Source organism: Mytilus californianus, unplaced genomic scaffold, assembly GCF_021869535.1.
Source record: "Mytilus californianus isolate M0D057914Y unplaced genomic scaffold, xbMytCali1.0.p SCAF_7, whole genome shotgun sequence".
NCBI lineage: Eukaryota > Metazoa > Mollusca > Bivalvia > Mytilida > Mytilidae > Mytilus > Mytilus californianus.
In genome coordinates this window covers 73,346,663-73,369,510 of record NW_026262723.1, presented here as the reverse complement: position 1 = coordinate 73,369,510, position 22,848 = coordinate 73,346,663, and the positions used below count along the sequence as shown (strand labels likewise).

Genomic DNA, 22,848 nt, shown 5'->3' with positions numbered 1-22,848 from the left:
AGGATCTACAGGATTTTGGGTAATTTCATTGTTTGTACCATTGTTTAAGAAGTTGTCAACATTTTATAAATGTTTGCTGTTAAAAATAATACCCAGAATTCAATTCATTTGAAAAAAGTTAACTTTGTCTCATGAACATTCACCTTACATGTAATGAACTGTGAAACTCAGATCAGGAGATAAGAAAATTTTGGTCAGGAGCTTAGACCTCAGATTAGGTTTTTTATCGACATAATTTTGTCTTAAATGTAACCGTCTGATGTAAAATTAGTTTTTTAAAGTGTTTTTTTCTTCAATTTTCCACCAGAATGTAATGTGTTTACAGTACCCATGTAGCCTTTCTGTTTGAATGATATCACTTGAAAGAAATATTAAGAAGATTTTGATTGTTGACTGCTCATAAATAAAGTACTATGATTTAACCTTTTCTTTGAGTACTAAGAGAAAATCAAAGTATAGTGTTTTATTCATGCCTCCATTTTATTTATTTGTATTCAATGTCATTGGCATAGATATGTAGGAATGAAATATGCTATACATTTATAAAATGATAAATAGATGAAAAATTAACAAACAATAGTTATGCATGGTTTTTAAGCATTAAGAAAGTCATTTTGCTAGAAAACTCAAGACTCATTGTTTCAAACGCTGTAAAATGTATTAGCTAAAGCACTGTCTATATTACAGTGACAAGTGTTATTTAAGAACTGAAGCACAGGTCTTGGAACACTGGGTCATGTTAGATAGTACAAGCTGACTTGGCTACCATTAGTTTAATACACTTGACTCTGTACTAAAGTAATCCTGATGCTGGTAACAGTTTATTGTAGTTGTTAGGAGGCTGTGAATTGTCTTTGAGTCAATGTTTGTCTGCTGTCAGTTAGGACTGAAACTATTATATAATGTCCCAGGTTTGGATCTTCTTTAGCATGCTGAAGGTCCTTCATGTCCGCATTGGAGTGTGAAATAGCTAGTATTTCTTTGCTGAGTTGAAAGTTTATTAAATGTTTTTTTGGCACCAAAATCTCCGATCGATGTTTTGAAAACAACTTTCCATTTCTCTATCAATGCCGGTATTTATCGGCGTGTGCCATAGACAGAAGCCATATCGAGTATTTAATATCCTATTACCTGTTTATTGTTCAATCAAACTATTTTCACTTGATAATTAGCAGCTGGCCAGTTCAAAATCCCCACATGTTGCATAATCAGGTAATGTCAGTTACACCGGATACGTTTGATACACTCTGGTTTTTACGTCTTCAATAACAAACATTTGTAAACATCATTGTAAAAAATTGGTGCCTGAAATTTTTTCATTCATGATATTTTTTGTACACGGGATTTTGAAAACTGAAAACGGGAATATTGTACTCCCGTCGTGAGGTTCACATGTATGATTCACTCAATGCCCTTTTCCTCACTGATTGATAACTTACTTTTTATTAACTTTTTTTCCAGATTCCTGTAAAGCGGGAACAGAGTTGTCAGTGTCAGGTACATGTGAACTTTGTGCTCAAGGTACATATAAATCAGAAGACAGTCAAGACACTTGTCAGCCTTGTCCTTATGGTTATAGTACACACAAAAAAGGTGCTACATCAGTTCAACAATGTTCAGTTGGTAAGTTTCCTATTAAATTTCTTAATATGAAAATAAGGAGGCATTAAAGATCTTAAATTATGTGAAACCCAATACCACTTTTTTCTCACTTGCTGTGCAAGTGGAATGTGCAGGTGATCTTGCCATTCAGATTCAGTGATATTTGGCAGTGCCTGGGACTATTATACTTATAGTCCCAGGCAGCACTAATATCATTTTACATATTCATGTCTGAAGAAATATTGATGCCATTTGAGGGTAAATCTTTGATTGGTTGTTACTTCATATAATGTAGAGTGTTTTTCATGAAGCAGTGAAAAACATTGTTTTACTATGCATACATTTTGATTTGAAGGTATTTTGGTGGAAATAATGTCCTAAATAATTATATATATAATGTGAACACTTGATAGCATTTTATTACATTAATTAATCTTTGGCTTTTTTTGTTATTTCTTTTTTATATTTTGAATATACAATTTTTAGTGTCATTATATAAATTTTGCTATATTTTGACAGTTTCCTGTCCACCAGATTATAAATACGACAGTTCAACACAGAAATGTATAGTTTGTCCTCCTGGTTACCATCAACCTTATCAAGGTCAAAGTTCATGTATACCATGTACCTATTCTAAATTTGATATCAATATAAAGAAATGTTTATCTGGGGAGATTGATGAATGTGCCATTCATCAGGATAATTGTGATGATAATGCGGATTGTAGGGATACTAAAGACTCATTTGAATGTCAATGTAAATTTGGCTTCAAAGGCAATGGCACAACATGTATTGGTGAGTTTTGTTATTTGATTTATCAATTATTCTCTTAACTAAGAACAATGTTTTAGCTTCAGATGTAAATTTTAATTTATGTACAAAAGTTGTCCCAAGTCAGGAGCCTGATATTCAGTGATTATTTTTGTTTCATATCTGTCATATTTGGTTTTTTTCATAAATTGTTTTGTTATAGATTAGGTTGTTAGTTTTCTTGTTTGAATTGTTTCACATTGTTTCATATCTGGGCCTTTTATAACTTTACAGTATTGGATTTTCTCATTGTTGAAGGCCGTACAGTGACCTATAATTCTTCATCCATATCATTTGAACTCTGGTGACTAGTTGTTTCTTTTGCAATAATACCACACCTATTTTTAGTCCCCTACCGACGAAGTCGAAGGGGACTTTAGGTTTGCACTCCGTCCGTCCGTCTGTCAGTCCGGCAAATCAGCTTTCCACACTTTTTTTCTTCATTCTTGAAGATATTAATTTGATATTTGGTATATACATGTAGTTTTATCATGACAAGTTATAGATCAAGTTCAAATTTTGTTCCGGTCTGATGATTTAATCCAGAGTTATGGACCATAACTCTGGACCATATCTAATGTTAGAGTACTATGTTAAACCATACTTCTGTACAAAGGGAGATAACTGATTTTTTAAAAGCCATTCTTTGTTCAATTATTTGAAGAATTTTTTTGGCAGGTTTGTTAGTTATTTAGTATAAACTAATTTTCTGAATGCTATATATATAAAAAAAAATTATGAAGAGAAATCCTTTAATTAGATAATAATCTATTTTTATTATGTATATATTTCAATACATTACATTGTGTAGATAAAAGTTGTTGACAATTTATAGATAAGTTACAAATCTATATTAGTTTGTGACAAATGAAAGAAAAAATATTTGGAACTATTAATTATATTTGATTATAATTTGAAAATAGATATACACTGTATTACATCATATCTAATTTTAGAGAACTATTAATCATATCTAATGTTTTTTTCATCATGCTTATACGATATTGATTGATAATTGGTATATAGTTTTATAATGACAAGTTACAGATCAAGTTCAAATTTTTGTTTCGGTCTAATAATTTTGTGCAGAGTTATGGTCCTTTGACTTGAAAAATTCACTCATATAATCAGTTTTCCACACTGTTTTTAGTCATGCTTGAAGATATTGACATGATATTTACTTTTGTTTACACCATGGCAAGTTATATATCAAGTTAGCATTTTGTTCCAGTATAATGAATTTTTACCCGGTAGGGGACTATGTAATGCCATACAATGCTCTCAGAATGCTTGTTTATTTTTATTTTTATTTTAAGTGTATGCTTATTATGCCTCAACATCTTGAGAGTATGAATTGTATTTTATCACATGCATCAACTTCAAGATAATATAACATACCGGGTAGACAGATTTATGGCATGTACTGCTTTAAGGGGATACGATACAGTTTTGATCCCAAAGTGAATTTTTGACAAAAGTTTGCATACAAGCTATTTTTCACCTATTCAATTCAAATATGTTATAAAAAATATACCTTCAAGTGCTACTTTTAGAGATAAACAGGTTGGAAATTTAAGACATTTACTGGAAATTTCGGTTTCTTGGACATTTCTAAACTTTGGAAAGACATGCCTAACTTTTTTGTTTTTGAAGATAAACGCAAATGGATTTTTGTAAAAAACATTTGGAATATATTCTCTACATAAGTGTGCTTTGAATTTGTTTAACATTTTTTTGGAAATTTTTTTCCTGATTTTATATTAAAAAAAAACTGCATTTTTTGTTGTATATTTATCTAATATTAAAAAATTGGCACAAATAATCTTCATACATAATCAAGCCAAATGTCATTTTTAGCTCACCGGGGCCCAAAGGGCCCCATGTGAGCTTATGCCATCACTTGGCGTCCGTCGTCGTCGTCTGTCGTTGTAAACTATTTCAAAAATCTTCTCCTCTAGAACTACTGGGCCAATTACCTTCAAACTTTAACTAAATGTTCCTTAGGGTATCTAGTTTATAAATTGTATCCGAAGTTTTGATCCATCAACAAACATAGCCGCCATGGCTAAAAATAGAACATAGGGGTAAAATGCAGTTTTTGGCATATATCTCAAAAACTAAAGCTTTTAGAGCAAATCTGACATGGGGTAAAATTGTTTAATTGGTCAAGATCTATCAGCTCTGAAATTTTCAGACGAATCGAACAACCCATTGTTGGGTTGCTGCCACCGAATTGGTAGTTTTAACAAAATTTTGCAGTTTTTTGTTATTATTTTGAATATTATTATAGATATATATAAACTGTAAGCAGCAATAATGTTCAGTAAAGTAAGATCTACAAAAAAGTTAATATGACCATAATTGTCAATTGACCCCTTAAGGAGTTATTGCCCTTTAAAGACAATTTTGAACAATTTGTTCAACAAGTTTGCTAACATTTAAAAATCTTCTCCTCTGAAATACAGGTGAGCGATTCAGGCTCTTGAGAGCCTCTTGTTAAAAAGAGAGGTCAATGTTCTCCTTTTCAGGTTAAATCAGTCTGAATGATAAAAATCAGTCGCAAAATGCATCTTCTCCCGATATGTCACAAATTGACGTCGCCAAAAATAGCATTTTACATTAGTCACATCATTACCTCTCCTGTGACTGTATCATATGCCCTTAAACATGGTTAGAACTAGATTGTAAAGATGTCATTTACATAGTTAATAAAAAAGGTATCAAGAAGAGGTAAAATTGGCAGTTATATTAAATTCCAAACAACTGTTTGAAAATATAGATTTGATGTTGTACAGTGTTCCTATGCTCATACAATCCTTTCTTATTGACAATCTTGCATTCTACTAATAAATTAAGCTGTCTGAATTTCCATTTTACATTAATCTTTTTACACTGCAAAACATTGATACCTTTATCTGCTTCATGTTTTCAAAAACAAAAGTTATAGAATCAAATGAAGTATATTACTATTATTAATTTCATATTGTAACAGTTGTTGAAAAAGTAAGTGAATTAATGCCTCTTAAAAGTTCCACAGCCTTACAGTTGTTGAGAAATCTAAAGCATTTACAACTCTTTCTGTATGGGTTACTGATTGCATTCGAATCCACATCTGACATGTTGTAACTAAGTGTTTCACTTTGAGCAAACTGCAATGCTAAATTCCAAAAACACATGATGTTCATTTATTACAACAGAGTACATAATAAATGAATTTTTGCCTCAAAAACACAGTATCCACACAATTATCCAAGAAGTTATCTAATGTGAAAGTGAAGGACACTAAATTGGCCAGTATTTCACATTATTGTGGAATTTTATATACAATTTGAATGGGTTGACCTGTATTTTGATATGGAGAAAATGATATATATATAATTTGTGAAATAGATCTATAAATGTATAGAATGCCCATACAAAATGTCATAAAAAGGAATGGTTTTCACAATAAGTGATTTCTCAAATTCTATCCCAATAATTTGCTTAGAATTGATATGCTATTGCTATGATCATTTCTGTGTTAATATTACAAAATCTTTGTCTACATTTCCCACAATTTACTACATTCTGTATGTGCCTGTCCCAAGTCAGGAGGAGCCTGTAATTCAGTGGTTGTCGTTTGTTGCTGTGTATCATATTTGTTTTTTGTTCATTATTTTGTACATAAATTAGGCCGTTAGTTTTCTCATTTGAGTTGTTTTACATTTGTCATTTCAGGGCCTTTTATAGCTGACTATGCGGTATGGGTTTTACTCATTGTTGAAGGCCGTACGGTGACCTATAGTTGTTAATTTCTGTGACATTTGGTTTCTTGTGGAGAGTTGTCTAATTGGCAATCATACTACATCTTCTTATTTTTATCTTATTGTATTTTAGTCTTATTTTTAAAGTTTTATGAATTTTCTTCCTTTGTAATGCATTAGAATATGAAAAACACTACTGTATATGAAGAATTACCGTTGACATCATGGAATTTGATGCCAACAATTATTCAAGTTCAATTCCTTTTATGTTTTGACTGATTATTTACATGTTCTTTCTGTAACCAGCGATATGTAATCACCTGTTAAAATGGGTGGATCTAGTTAAATTTAGGAGAGCAGAAATATTTTGGGGGGATAATTTGTTCCAAAGAATGTAAAAGAACTTGGAACCTATAAGAAACTCCATGCAAGGCATATGTATTGTAGACATGGAGTAATATAAGGATCTTATTTACAGATAAATGTATTGGAGCATGTGATGTCAAAGTTGCTTGTATTATTGACAACAGTGGTGAACCTCAGTGTAAACAAGATACCTCAGGTAGGTAGTCTTACTTCAGTGTAAACAAGATACCTCAGGTAGGTAGTCTTACTTCAGTGTAAACAAGATACCTCAGGTAGGTAGTCTTACTTCAGTGTAAACAAGATACCTCAGGTGGGCAGTCTTACTTTGGTGTAAACAAGATACCTCAGGTAGGTAGTCTTACTTCAGTGTAAACAAGATACCTCAGGTAGGCAGTCTTACTTCAGTGTAAACATAAATACCTCAGGTAGGTAGTCTTACTTCAGTGTAAACAAGATACCTCAGGTAGGTAGTCTTGCTTCAGTGTAAACAAGATACCTCAGGTAGGTAGTCTTACTTTGATGTAAACAAGATACCTCAGGTGGGCAGTCTTACTTTGGTGTAAACAAGATAACTCAGGTAGGCAGTCTTACTTTGATGTACCTAAACAAGATAACTCAGGTAGGCAGTCTTACTTCAGTTTAAACAAGATAACTCAGGTAAGTAGTCTTACTTCAGTGTAAACAAGATACCTCAGGTAGGTAGTATTACTTCAGTGTAAACAAGATATCGCAGGTAGGTAGCTTTATATAAGTGTAAACAAGATTTTTCAGGTAGGTAGTCTTATCTAAGTGAAAACAAGATACCTCAGGTGTAAGATATTTCAGGTAGAAAGTATTGCTTCAGTGTAAACTAGATACCCCAATTAGGTAGTCTTACTTCAGAGTAAACAAGATACCTCAGGTTCATAGTCTCACTACAGTGTAAACAAGATTTCTCAAGTAGATAGTCTTACTTCAGTGTAAACAAGATACATCAGGTAGATAGTCTTACTTAAAGTGTTTACATCAATTCATTGTGTTACTGAATACTGGTAAATGGTATAACAATACCTATGAATGTTCAGATATATGTAACACAATACCTCCTGACTTTCAAACATGTACAGCTAAACCAAATTTGTCTATTGATTATTAAAAATGAAATTGTAAGAAGTTGCCCAAGTTACAGTGTAAAAGGTTAATACTTGATGGCAAAGGAAACAAAGAAAGGAAAAGAAATAAATATCACAGAAATTCTTTAAGATTTATCTCAGTTTATGTCATCCGTAGAACAAAATGTTATATATAAATATTTTGATATTAAAGTAAATTAGTTACTATAGCAACATGAAACATCAGAAAATTACGTAAGACAACATGGGTTTGCTTAATGAAATTAAGTACATTGACAGCTTCCAAATTTTTAATACAAATCTTAGCTCATAAATATTACTTATCTTTTGGTGCACACAGTGTAAAATAGATTAAAATTAAATGAACAATTAAGTAATTGAGAACAAAACAGATAAAGTGGTTAACTTTAGTTTCTTGGCATTTGTGTATAAATATAAAATTGTTTATGTGTTTACAAGTGCAAACTAAGTAGAGATGTTTATATTTTAGGTCCATTCCCATTGATAGCTGTGGCAGGAGGAGCATCATCATTTGTGTTGATAATAATCCTGATTATCATAACATTTGTCTGTCGAAGGTAAGTACTATTAAGTAGTGAAGGTAAGAGGGAGCATCATCATATGTGTTAATAATAGTCCTGATTATCATAACATTTGTCTGTCGAAGGTAAGTACTATTAAGTAGTGGAGGTAAGAGGGGGCATCATCCTTCATATTGATTTTAGTCCTGGTTATAGGTGGTAGGGAGCAACCATTTAACTTCAAGGTGGGGGGGGTTATGGTTTTTTGTCTGAGTCAGAAATTTTTTTTGGCACAAAGCGCAAACATTATTTTTTAGTTTTTCGATGCTATCAATCAAAATTATTTTTTTCAAAACTTAACACTATAAGGTATGGGGAAAATCTGGATTCAGAATATTTTTTTTTGTCATCTACTTGACCACAATATTTTTTTTCATCAAATTGGGGATCAGAATATTTTTTTTAGGAAAAAACCATAACTCCCCCTTCAAGTTAAATGGTCGTTCCCTTATGCTATCGGAAGGTAAGTACTATTAAGTAGTGGAGGTAAGAGGGGGCATCATCATTTATATTTATTTGAGTCCTGGTTGTAGTTGTTATGCTGTCGGAAGGTAAGTATTATTGAGTAGTGGAGCTGACAGAGGGGAGGGGGAATCATAATGTATATTGATTTTAGTACTAAGGGTATAGTTGGACTGACTGAAGGGGACATTATCATTTGTACAAAGAGCAGCAGTAATATTTGTTTCATCAAATGAATCCTTTATATGTTTGATAAATATTTTTTGCCTATTCAAGTTTGGGTATGATTGAGTGAGGTTCTGGAAAAAACGATAATTTATTTACATGATGCATTATGTATGAAAAGTATTTTTTTAGTTAATCTTTTTCTTGTTTTTCCAGAAGATCTAACCAAAAGAAAAGAAAAGAAACACCACATAACTACCAACATATGGACAGAGTTCACCGTGAATTGGAGGTGGTTACTTATCCAAGAGGTTTACCTAGAACAGTACAATTCAGAACAAATCCTGCTTATTCTGACTCAGAACTGTCAGATCCAACTGTATACCATGGTGGACCATCATCAGCCCCATTATGGGCAAGACCAGTCTTTCCCGACCATGAGGTAGATTTCTCAGACCTCTGAGGACTGCATGCTTACTTATATCATCAGCATGGGGAGGAGGTGTGTTTCTGCTAGACAAAAAATACTGCATGCTACAATCTTTTCAGTTGATTTATTTTTTGGAATATTGAAATTATGCAAAATTTTATTGCTAGTGCCTAGTTTACTTATAAGGGAATCTATATCTTCAGTTCATATCTTTTTTTTTTAATCGGTTTTTGATATGATGATAAAGGTTTGACCAATATTTTACTAATTAAAATTGAGAATGGAAATGGGGAATGTGTCAAAGAGACAACAACCCGACCATAGAACAGACAACAGCAGAAGGTCACCAACAGGTCTTCAATGCAGCGAGAAATTCCCGCACCCGGAGGCGTCCTTCAGCTTGTTCATTTATTATGCATAGATTTATTTGAGTTAAGATAATAGGTGATTTTTTTTAAAAAGGTATTATCAGAAGAAATGATGAGGTTGATTTTCTTTCAAACTTAAAATGAAAAAAAAAAAGTTTATCAATAAAAACAATTCAAAATCCTAAGAGGATCAGGTCAAATTGAGATAAATATAGAAATTCTTTAGTTAAACACAGAACAATTCCAAGAAATCTACATTACTTATTATTCAATAATTGACATTTATTAAATTTTGCATGATTTTTTATTATGTAAAAGGAAAAACTTCAAAAAAAGGTTTGGATACACCAAATTTATTAAATGAGAAAACTTTTATATGATTTTTTTTCTAAAAAATATTGTTCTACAAGAAATACAGGAGCACAGTCTTGCATTATGGTAGATGTCCTAATAGCAATTGTAACGTCAGAGACTACATAAGCTTCACTTATATTGATTAGATTGATTGATTTGTGTTTTTCTTTACGCCGCCTCAGCACAAAAAAACTATATCGCGGCGAATGTATTTATTAGAGAAGTTCAACAGACTTGAAAAAAATGATCATATAAGACCATTTCTGCATGAAAGTAAAAAAAAATTGTCCATGGTAGACTGGTTCTGAAATCAGATGTTTATATTCTATAAAAGACTCAAAAGTCAGTAATTATATTTTATTGGATGGTGGGGGATAATTGCCATCTATAGACAACACCTGTTTTTTTCCAGTGAAATTGTTGTTGATGAAATGCTGCACATCACATGTCTTCCATGAAATATTTACATTAAAGTTGAAGCTAAAACATACACTTACCTTTCTGCATGCTTTGCTATCCCTTTAGTGCAGAAGTCCTGCCTAGTTATAGTTGCTAGCAAGAGTCAATGGTATTTAGCTAGCCTGATCATTAGGGTCATGTGACCAATCGTCAACACTTAATGTCATTTACTGCTACTTTCTTTTTTTTTTTTGACTTATTGACTGGGTATGCTAGGAAACCATGTAGAATATCAGTATAAAGTCAATCAGTACACATCCAACAGATTTAGTATAAACACTTTACAAACAGTCTGAGTAAAGCATGACCAAAATATTAATATGGACAGCTGTATAACAATACATATTTAGTTATATTTCAATTTATTAAACACAAAATCAATGTTACTACTGATAAAGACAATATTTAAAGATTTTTACCCACAGTGTTAAATTGATAACCTCTTATAAGAATAAGTTTATTCAAAGAATCAATAAGTTTACATGGATCATTTGTAAATTTATTGGCTCTATAAAAACATCAACGTAAAACTAAGGATGTGATGTCGCATTTGTATAAAGTTTCTACAGGTACAGCCAAACTTCCAAACCGAATCTTTGTATCGATGGAAGAATTTAGTATAGGGTTTAAGTAATGTGTGGTAACGAAATCCTTGACTCATAAATTTATAAGTTATACATAGGTAACATTCATTGAATATTGAACATCACTTCAGACATGGGACATAGTGAATGAGTTGGGAAAATATCCACATTGTAAGAAGGGCCAAAGGAACCAAAAAAAGGAAAATCAACAATAGGAAACCAAAATTGTTTCTTTTGTCATAAACTATTGTAAAGAATTTCTCTTCTGATTCTGAAATATCCAAATCTAGAAAAAGGCAAGTGATGCTGTTTGTGTTTAAATTATTGAAAGTCAATTCCCTGGGCAAATTTTTGCAGTATAAAATGAGAATTCTTGATTATTTAAAGCAAAAATATCAACAAGGTAATGGTAATTGAGTGTACCTGGTAATTATTTTTTTCTTTTAAAGAGAATTTAGAAAGATCTTAATTGAACTTGACTATAAACTGTAATTCATAACAATACAGGAACATGTTAACTTTTAATTGGGGTGCAATTGGTGCCCATATGAATAACTGCAACCTATTGATAAACTTTTGCTTAAACAATTGTTTTAACATTATTAGATCAATGCTTACATGGAACCTTCATCCCCTTTTGTAAGCAGTTCCAAAGGGGTTTTGCTTAATTTTGAAATTTCATTTTCGTTTTCAATTAAAGACAATTAAATGAACTCTTCAGTTCAATATGTTTACATAATATCAGTATAAGATTTAATCATTATTTAAATCTATTCTTTGTGTCCATTTTGTAGTGTAAACATACTTCAAACTTCCTTTCAACTACCAAACACTATCTGGAAGAAATACTAGTCACTATTCACCATATAAACATTAAACCATATGAGCAATACATGGTCCTTGGGACCTGTAGTTTTTCATCTGCTTATGCAAATCTGAGGTTCCTGTATCAAAACATTGATGTGGACAAGGAATGAATTTTAACTTATTGCACTTTTTCAAGGTTTATTAATAAAATGTTATACTATTTGTAGCTAATAAGAACAAGATTTCCCAAACAGGATTGAATAATAATTTGAATAAGATAATAGCAGCTCAAAATCTGACTGTTTTATCTAGGGGCAAATCAGAATAAAGTCTTGAGATGTTCTAGTCATGATGAAGATAATCAAAAATAATTGTTTACCTATGGTCTGCTCTAATACTGAGTAATAGAGTAGAATAATAGTTAGTACCAGGAATCAAAAATTCATGTAATACTAAATTGACTAACCTTTTGTAGTTGACGTAATAGAGATAGTTGCTACAATATTATATCATATAACATATTTATTACCAATGTAAGATAATTCTAGTTTTTACAGTATTATAACATATAATGTATTTATTACCAATGTAAGATCATTCTAGTTTTATTTAAATTATTACCTGCAAATCTGCTTAGTCTAGTCAAATTATGCTAAAATGCTTTCTATAATCATTCTGTCATTTATAGAGCTTGGTGAATGGTATTGACACTTGATTCTAGAGACCATATGTTGACCTTTCAATGTCTTTTGAGGGGCGTATTTTGTATTGTAGTGGTTGTTTCATTGTATCCTCCCTCCCTTTGGAGGGAGGACTATGTTACCCCTGTCTGTATGTCCGTCCTTACCTTTAAATTATTAGCCGCAATTTTTTTGGACAACGTAAATAAGACTTCATGTCAGCAAGCTATACTGTGTGACACGGTTTCAGATTCATCCCTCATCAACTTCCTGTTAACCGAACATTTATGTATTATAATAACACATACTGGCCTTGTATGAAATTTCCATTGCAATTTTCTATGGAACTACATATAAGAGATTCCTGGAATTTGCTATCAGACTTCATGTGAACATCCTTTACAGTGTTATGTGTTTTAGATTCCTTTTACTTCAAATTCCTGTTTACTAAATACTTATAAGTGGGGGTATCATTATTGAGCAATAGCTCACAGTTCTACTTGTTGATAATTATTTTAGTTGATCATTGGATATAAATTTTGCTATGCATAACTCTCAGTTTAGCCATGTGTTATTCAATTATGAAAGAAGTTAAGTTAAATGAAAGTATATATATCTTATGAGGTAGTCTTCTGTAATGATATCCATGTTCAACTGCTTTGCCACAATTGTTTTTACTTGTATCATACAAAATATATGTGGTATCTTGAAAAATTGTTCAGAAGCCTTAATTTCTTTATAGGATATATCCAAGTATAGTGAAACATCACTGAAAAGACCACTTAGACTGAGAATTACCCAGGAGATGAAAAATGATCAACAATATGAGGTGAGAGATTGACTAAGAAATCTTTCTGAAAAGGCTTTTTAAAGATGATTATATTATGTAATAATCATAAATAGTATTCTAAAGAATACAATGAATGGTAAAAATCCTGTTGGCCATATCCCCATGCATAAAATCATTAAACACTAGTCAGAAAATTAACATTAAACACTACTCCGAATATTAACATTAAACACTAGTCAGAAAATTAACAGTCTTCTCTATACCTTATGTTCTTATCATAGCACCACTTCTTCCAATAGACAACTAAAACACAAACGTATGTTTGTCGACTAGCTTGCTGCTTGTGTATTTTCTGAGCTGCCGATTTTATTCAATAAATATGTACAAACATGTCACATCAATACACATTAAAAATTGTGGCAATCATAATGACTTCTAATATCTTCTACTTATATCTAATTGTTTCGTGGCTGACCAGGAAAAACTACTTTTAGAAACCTGTGTCCTTTTGTCAATGCCAGGCGAAACCCCAAGTGTTGGACCGCACTTGATATAAGAATGTTCAAAAAAACATTAAAGAAAACATTTAAATGCAAAAAATCTGCTATCAGTCAAAAGACTGCGGCTATATGAAAATAATTTGAAGACAGAAAAGAGTCTGAATAAACAAATCCAATTACGTTTGTATAGCCATACCACCTATATATAACAAAAAGTTTTAACTTTAATGCTAATTTGAACATACTTATAAACAAAAATATTTTAAAAACGTTTCTTAACGTACATGTTAAAAAATTTGATGTTCACTCAAGTAAGGCAGGGCTAGAAATGACCATATATACACTATCATTTAACACAATAATTTTTCCCGCCCAAAAAATTCATACGCCTTCGAACTACTTCGTGAGAAGACAATTAATTCCCGTTACACTACGTGCCACGGAAATTAGGAATTTAACACTTTTTGTAGCTAATTAGTAAAGGGAATAAAATCTTGATTGCATGGTAGGCGAATCATTAATTTTCTACAGTGTATTCTGTTAATTCATTAGTTTTTTGCATGCATTTATTTATGGGATGGTTGAACAATGGACAGATATGCAATATTAATTGTTAAGATTTCAGGAAATGCTCCTTATAAATAATGGCATGAGAATTTAAAATGTTGGGGTTTTTTTGCTAAACCTATCCTGCCAAAATTTTCAAGATAATAAAAACATCGCATAAATTTCTGCAATCACAGTAATAAGAATTCTTGGAGGAGAAAATATTGGTCAGCTACAAATAAAAAAATTTTAAAAATAAGATAGTAAAAGAAAAATTTGTCTCATACAAATTCGACCAAGTAATTACTATACGTCCAGTTTTGCACTGTATGTGCTCTGACCCGTACACTTCTTGCCAGATTTTTATGAAATTAAAATCATAGGTTTATATGCTGATCAATTATTTTTGGATGAGTTATGTCCCTTTGATTTAATATGAGATTTATATCAGCAATGTCGAAAAATCAGTGCAGATCTACCATTTTTATACGCCCGTTTACGGGACGTATTATGGTAAACTGTTGTCCGTCCACCCGTCGTCAACATGTCGGACAATAACTCAACAACGCTTAAACCAATTTGCATGAAACTTTGGTGAATTGTTTATATTTTTTGACGCGAGCTCCCTTTCAATTTTTATAAATTTTGGATTTTACGTTTCTGAGTTATGGGGGTTTTATTCATTAAAAAAGGGGGATTTTCCAGTTTTCGGACAATACCTCAAAAATGCTTTGAGCAGTTTTCATGAAACTTTGGTGAATTATTTTTATCTATTGACGTGAGCTGCCTTTCAGTTTTTATAAATTTTAGATTTTACGTTTCTGAGTTATGGGGTTTTATTCATTAAAAAAGGGGGGTTTTCCAGTTTTTGCACAATAACTCAAAAGTTCTTTGAGCAGTTTTCATGAAACTTTGGTGACTGGTTTTATATCTATTAAAATAATCTCCCTATAGTTTTTCATAAATTTTTGATATGACACTGGTTATCATGCACTCATGGCACAGCTCTTGGAAATTATAATAAAAATTGCATTGTAAACTCTCTCTCACCTACAATTCTTGTTATGAATTTTACATCCAAGATTTATATCAGCATTGTCTGGGACAAGTTCCAAAATCAGAGCTGATCAATTATTTTTACAGGAGTAATGTTCATTGAAATGTAATTTATTTTGAACATTGCATTGTAAGCACTCTCACACCTACATTTCTTGTTAGATTTTTATGAAATTTATATCAGAGCAAGGAGTTTGAACAGTACAGACCAAATATTTTTACAGAAGTAATGCCCTTGGAAATAAAAATGATATTCAAAATAACATTGTTAACAATCTTGTGTCTTCATATCTTGTAGGATATTTATGAAAAAATTTAAAAGAACCCTAAAAAACATATTTTTTTAGTTATTCCCCTTGGACAGATTAAATATGTGAAACTGCAGGGGAAATTGGACCCTTTCATTTATTTCACTAGGTATGGTCATGGTTTTAAAAGAAATTAGTTAATAAAAGAAAAGCAAACCCAAGTATGATCCTTTTAGCATCCTGTAAAATGTTTAGTTGTCATTTAAATCTTTTTTTCTGATTTTTTGCAGATTGAAAGTAATAAGAGTTGGCATGATTCATCACCTGGGTCTAGTCTGAGTCAATATCGAGATGATACACACCACTCCTCCCCTAACTCAAGTATCAGTAAATATAGAGTGGACTCCAATCCTAAGGACTCCTCTCCAAGCTCAAGTATTAGCCACTACAAGGAAGACTCCCTACATAAGAATGATAGTCCTATATCTAACAAGAGTGACTTCTCAGATTCTTTTTTCTGAATACCGAAACAAGTAGAACAACATCTGAAATGATCCAGTTGAGGAGTCAGCTTATAGTTAGCTGATGTAAAACATAAGATGTTTTCTCTGAGTAATTTCTTATCAGAAAAGAAATGGAAAACATTCGTCCTATAAGGAATAGATGGTTCTAATATGACAGTATAAGAACTTCAAATAAAACTAAGAAGAGACAATTTTCATTAGAAAAACAAATGAAACAGTATTATAAGACTGGTGAAATATGGAAGAAATATGTCGTATTAGATAATAAGGTCGGAATGAAATGTCTAACAGAAATCCCAAATTTTGACACCACATAAGCTGATAGATAAAAACTGTTTAAGAAAACCAATGGCCTCAGCCAAAATTTTATTTTGAAATCAAACTAAAAAATGTGATTTTTGCTTGCCGAATGATCCATAAATGCAATTTAGAAATATCAAGAAAAGAAAGATTACGAAGATGACAGTTTCCAACATACATACATGACTCAACAGAACTACTGTACATGTTTAAAACAACAATGTTACTCCTAGATGTATAATTGGAATTTTTTAACATCTAGAAATGAACAACAATTTGATGCTGATGATTACCAGTTAAGTAGGATGAGTGATAAATATTAATGTATGTCAAATATATGCATATATGTGGTAAAACAATGTTGATATAGCTGAATAAACATGGATATATGTAGAACATTAGTTGTTGAGTATTTATATATTCTGTTCACATTGCCAAGTCTTTCCACAATGTATGTGCCTTGTGACACTATAGGATGTAAGTGATCAGTGTATTATAGTTTTTATGCCTTAACTGCAAATAGACAAATGAAAGTGTTCTTAATTTAATGACAAGCCAGTATTGGGAGAAAGATTCAGGAACAGAAAAACTTTAAGATAATTCCTGAAATCTGAACATTCAATGCAAATCTGATGATATTGTAACATTGTAATTGTGTATTATAACATTGTAATTGTGTATTATAACATTGTAATTGTTTATTGTCACATTGTATTTATTATAACATTGTAATTGTTTATTATAACATTGTAATTGTTTATTGTCACATTGTATTTATTATAACATTGTAATTGTTTATTATAACATTGTAATTGTTTATTGTCACATTGTATTTATTATAACATTGTAATTGTTTATTGTAACATTAATTGTAATTGTTTATTGTCATATTGTAATTGTTTATTAGTTTTTTTTATTTATCAATCAAACACATGAAAACCATTGTGTGTTCAATCATCACCATATCATATAATGTGAAATATTTCATTGTTTGTAATATTACATATATGTTTTCCATTTTTCATTCATAATTTTGTTAATATTCACTATTCTAGTTGAGTTGAAATGCAGTGTTTACTGACCAACATCATGAACAGTTAATAATAATTAAATTGTAACTCTTAAGACCTAAAATCCACCACTCATCAGCAATGAACCTCCATCATGTCTAATTTATATCAATAGCATACTACAATAACATACCTCCTCAAATGACAATCTTAAATTGTACCCAGTGAAATAAATATATTGGATGAAAGTTTTATTGTTTGCCGATAAAATGATCCTTCATTAGGAAGTAAGTGGTACATTCCATACTTGTATCGTAATATACTTTTTACACATAGTTTGACATCATGGTTTAGATTTTTCCAATTTTTTTTTCTTGAATTGCAGTTAATTCTGCCTTGCGGTTGTCAAAATCTCATAATGGAATCCATTTGCTCCCCCAAAAAAAGTGGATGTTTTTTTCTCCGATTTATTTATCTGATGTTAATATTTCCAAAAAGCCTCAGCATCTGAAGTATAAGGTTCATCTAAGACAAGTCTCATGACACCGTAGTACATATCTAGATAAAAATTGAATGGTATATTTTTATTGGTCTTTCAGTTTAAAGTTCTTTTTGTTTTTTTCTAGAATTTGTCACTAGATTTGGTCAAAGACCTACACTTGAATATTGTATATTTATGAGATGTACTGTATTATTTGTTTGTTTACCCAGTGCTGGTAAGGTGCCTATACTTATTTATAAATAATTATTATTTGCCATATATATATATAATTAAATATTGCTCATTGATATCCTATTTAACTGAAATGTAATGTATTATCATCAAGATACAGTATTTAATAAAACCATTTTTACAGAAAACTTTACTGTCATTAAATTGTATGCATGTGTTGTTTTTTTTTCGTCAAGAACACCAATTTTAAGAAATTTCATTACAATGGTCTTTGGCACAAAAGAAAGGCTTGTATTTGTAATTGATTGTGACACAATCTAGTTTTTTGGATAAAAAGCCATTAGGCCTAAACTGTGTTTTAACCGTTTTGATGTACAGCATTTATTTTTCACTTTTGATATACACTTGTTCAGTATTTCTTGGTTGACTGGCATCCTGTTCTCAGCATGGCTCTCTATTTTATTTTTTTACTAAATAAAAATTGCAATAGGATAAGTTTTACAAAGATAAAATCATAGAATTATAATATAGGAAGGAAAAGTATGTTTTTCAGATTAAAAAAGAAATTGAGTTATATTTCCAACCATGAAATACCTTGTTAGAAACTTTAAATTTGTCATTTAAGATTTTCTTGTAAATAGTAAGGAGGAATTATTATAATGTCTTTGAATTGTGTCACAATAAAGTTTTAAGTGCAGTTTTTATTTGAGGAGGCTAAATATTATCATTTATTTGTTTTTGCATTTATTTATTTATCAAGGTGCAATTTTTCCTTTTAAATCAAAATTAAATGTTATTTTGTTAAGTTTTTTTTGTATGTGTTATTTTTTTGCTATAAAGAAAATAGAGGTAATTTATTATAATGTATCTTGCTTCAAGATTTTGCTTTTTATGCTTTTGAAAATTGTAAGTTTCATTTTAGCATCTGCTTTTTAGCATGTCAAGTGATTTTTGGTACAGTATTACATATAATCCAGTCTCTATATCATTACAGAAAAAAGTAAATTTTTATCACATTTATTTTCTATTGGGTATTTATTCAAATCTCAATGAAGTTGATGCAGAAAAGATCTTTTGTGCTAATTCTTGCACTACAATACATTTTCTATCAAAATGATATTAAAGAATATATGTTCTGACCTCATGATTTCCTGGTTAATTTTTTTCTTCTTGCAATAACGGTAAGAGTTCCATATGGCACCCCACCATACTAAAAGAACACAATAATGTATTGCAGTTTATTCCGTGGGGGTGCCATATGGAACTCTTTCCCCAATACTAAACTATATGACCAGTTGTCCTAATAGAACCAAAGCAGATGTTGCTAATCTCTCTTACTCTTTTCTTTGATACACATGTATTTTGAATCATAATTATTGAGCAACTTCTTGAATCATTGTTTATGAACAGCATATTTGGGGAAGCATATTTATTAAATGTAACATGATCATTACTAGTATCTGTCTCATAGCTAAAGTAAGATGTCATTCCACATCATGTTATATTGCATATGTGCCATATTTAGTGTAGTCTTTTAGAAACAAGTTGGTAAAAGTACATTATCAGACTGGGTATATTGAATATAACTCATTTCCATACGAAAGTAAAATGTAAGCAGGGGAAACCTTGGTTAAACAAATGCATAGATTTGACCATATTAGTGCTTGGTAATATATTATTGCCAAAATGTTAAATATGGTTATGTAGTCATTATAGTACACATACAGTATGGACAGCTAAATAAATAAAGACAGTTTTTGCACAAAATAACTGTTCAAATCAAGCCAGTATTGCAATTTTCAGTTCTGTATTGTACATTTTATCCACTTGTTTCTGAATGTTTTGACAGCATTGTTTTGTGAGCATTAAATATTTTAAAAAGTTTGTAAATATAAATGAAATAAAGATTGTTTTAAAGTTTGTATGTGTTGGGAATCACCTGAGGTTATGTCCATGTGTATGCGGTATCATTTGAATCTATTATACTTTTCAAAGTTATAGCAATTATAAGATAAGGAGATGGGGTATTATTGTCAATGAGACAACTATCCAACTGAGACCAAATGACATTAGATGTTAGCAACTCTAGGTTGCTGTAAGGCCTTTCAACAATGAGCAAAACCCATACAGCATAGCAAGCTTTAAAAGGCTCAAACATAACAAATGAGAATAAAATGCTTCGCTGGGGCGCAGCTTGATACGACCGCAGAGGTCGAACCCTGAACAGTTGGGGCAAGTATGGACACAACATTCAAGCTTGATACAGCTCTGAATTTGGATTGTTATTAAATTTGACACAGCATAGGTTTCTGACACAGAAAGAATGTGGTGTAAGAACTTGAATTTTTTTAATTTACCTATTATGGTCCAATGTCCAAAATCAAAAAACATGGTTAGATTAAGCATATCAGAGAACCCCATATATTCAATTTTTGTTAAAATCAAACAAAGTTTAATTTTGGACCCCAACTTGGACAAACTTGAAAACTGGGCCCATAATCAAAAATCTAAACATATGTTTAGATTCAGCATATCAAAGAACCCCAAGAAATCAATTTTTGCTAAAATCAAACTAAGTTTAATTTTGGACCCTTTGGACCTTAATGTAGACCAATTTAAAAAACGGGACTTAAAATTAAAAATCTAAATACACGGTTAGATTTGGAATATCAAAGAACCCCAATAATTCAATTTTTGATGAAATCAAACAAAGTTTAATTTTGGACCCTTTTGACCTCAATATGAACCAATTTGATAGCGGGGCCCACAAATAAAAAATCTAAATTCATGGTTAGATTCAGCATATCAAAGAACCCCATATATTCAATTTTTGTTGAAATCAAAAAAAGTTTAATTTTGGACCCCAACTTGGACCAACTTGAAAACTGGGCCCATAATCAAAAATCTTAACAAATGTTTAGATTCAGCATATCAAAGAACCCCAAGAATTCAATTTTTGTTAAAATCAAACTAAGTTTAATTTTGGACCCTTTGGACCTCAATGAAGACCAATTTAAAAAACGGGACCCAAATTAAACATCTAAAAACACCGTTAGATTTGGCATATCAAAGAACCCCAATAATTCAATTTTTGATGAAATCAAACAAAGTTTCATTTTGGACCCTTTTGACCTCAATATGAACCAATTTGATAGCGGGGCCTACAAATAAAAAATCTAAATACATGGTTAGATTCAGCATATCAAAGAACCCCATATATTCAATTTTTGTTGAAATCAAACAAAGTTTAAATACTAGACCCTATCTTGGACCAACTTGAAAACTGGGCCCATAATTAAAAATCTAAACACATGTTTAGATTCAGCATATCAAAGAACCCCAAGAATTCAATTTTTGTTAAAATCAAACTAAGTTTAATTTTGGACCCTTTGGACCTTAATGTAGACCAATTTAAAAAACAGGACCCAAAATTAAAAATCTAAATACACGGTTAGATTTGGAATATCAAAGAGCCCCAATAATTCAATTTTAGATGAAATCAAACAAAGTTTAATTTTGGACCCTTTTGACCTCAATATGAACCAATTTGATAACGGGGTCCACAAATAAAAAATCTAAATACATGGTTAGATTCAGCATATCAAAGAACCCCATATATTCAATTTTTGTTGAAATCAAACAAAGTTTAATTTTGGACCCCAATTTGGACCAACTTGAAAACTGGGCCAAAAATCAAAAATCTAAATACATGTTTAGATTCAGCATATCAAAGAACCTCATATATTCAATTTTTGCTAAAATCAAACAAAGTTTAATTTTGGACCCTTTGGACCTTAATGTAGACTATTTTGAAAACTGGACCCAAAATTAAAAATCTAAATACACTGTTAGATTCGGCATAACAAATAAATAAATGTGATCAAAGATTTTACAAATCTAATGCGCCATACTGTGCAATTAAAGATTACTTCTTGAAATTTTTCAATATTTGAAATTTGAAAAAAAAATAATATTTGAAGAATAATTCTTTTTAATTTCTGAAATCTGAAATGAGAAAAAATTGACCCCCCACAATTTCTTTTTATCCCCCCCCCCCCCTTTTTTCCCCCAAAAAATTCTTTCCCTCAAGATATGGTCATAATCTCAATTCAAATTTCCAATGGAGTTGGCAACCATAATTACCCATTTAATTTTACCATAGTGCTAACTTAATCTCTTTTATAATAGAATTAAAAATATAGTGTCAAATCTTTCATATGGATTTTTTTGTAAAATAAAATGATGCAACATTTGCAGATATTTTTACTGGTCTTCCTTTATAAATATGCATTTCTTTAAACATAATTTAAAAGCAGTGTAAGGGAAGTAACCAAAATGTTGTATTTGGATTACCTCCCTTACACTGTTTTAAATTATCTTTATTGTTCATTAACCATTACTTTATACATAATTTAAAAGCAGTGTAAGGGAGATAATTTCAATGATGTATTTGATTTATCTCCCTTACACTGCTTTAAATTATGTTTTGTACTAAAGTATTTGTCCATTAACCAGGACAACCTTGTTTTTCCCCCTTTTTTGCCCCTAATTCCTAAACGGTTTGAGCCATAACCCCCCAAAGCAAATCCTAACCATCCCTTTGTGGTATGGAAACTTGTAGTATAATTTCAGAGAGATCCATACACTGTTCCACAGTTATTGTCTGGAAACTAGAAAA

At 30.9% G+C, this 22,848-nt stretch overlaps 1 protein-coding gene across 5 annotated transcripts in view; it reads left to right on the top strand.

Moving 5' to 3' along the window:
* The window catches only part of LOC127709241 (uncharacterized), a 142,061-nt gene extending 121,971 nt beyond the window's left edge, over positions 1–20,090 (top strand). For 4 of the 5 annotated variants that reach the window (XM_052214656.1, XM_052214653.1, XM_052214652.1 and 1 more), the window contains 7 exons: positions 1,462–1,623; positions 2,122–2,397; positions 6,634–6,717; positions 8,124–8,211; positions 9,058–9,283; positions 13,266–13,352; positions 15,954–20,090. In XM_052214656.1, the coding sequence (XP_052070616.1) occupies positions 1,462–1,623; positions 2,122–2,397; positions 6,634–6,717; positions 8,124–8,211; positions 9,058–9,283; positions 13,266–13,352; positions 15,954–16,184 (1,154 nt within the window). In that variant the 3' untranslated portion in view covers positions 16,185–20,090. Of the gene's footprint in view, positions 1–1,461; positions 1,624–2,121; positions 2,398–6,633; positions 6,718–8,123; positions 8,212–9,057; positions 9,344–13,265; positions 13,353–15,953 lie in introns of all 5 variants that reach the window. The other variant, XR_007985563.1, reaches the window with a different exon arrangement.
* The last annotated feature ends 2,758 nt before the right edge of the window (positions 20,091–22,848 follow it).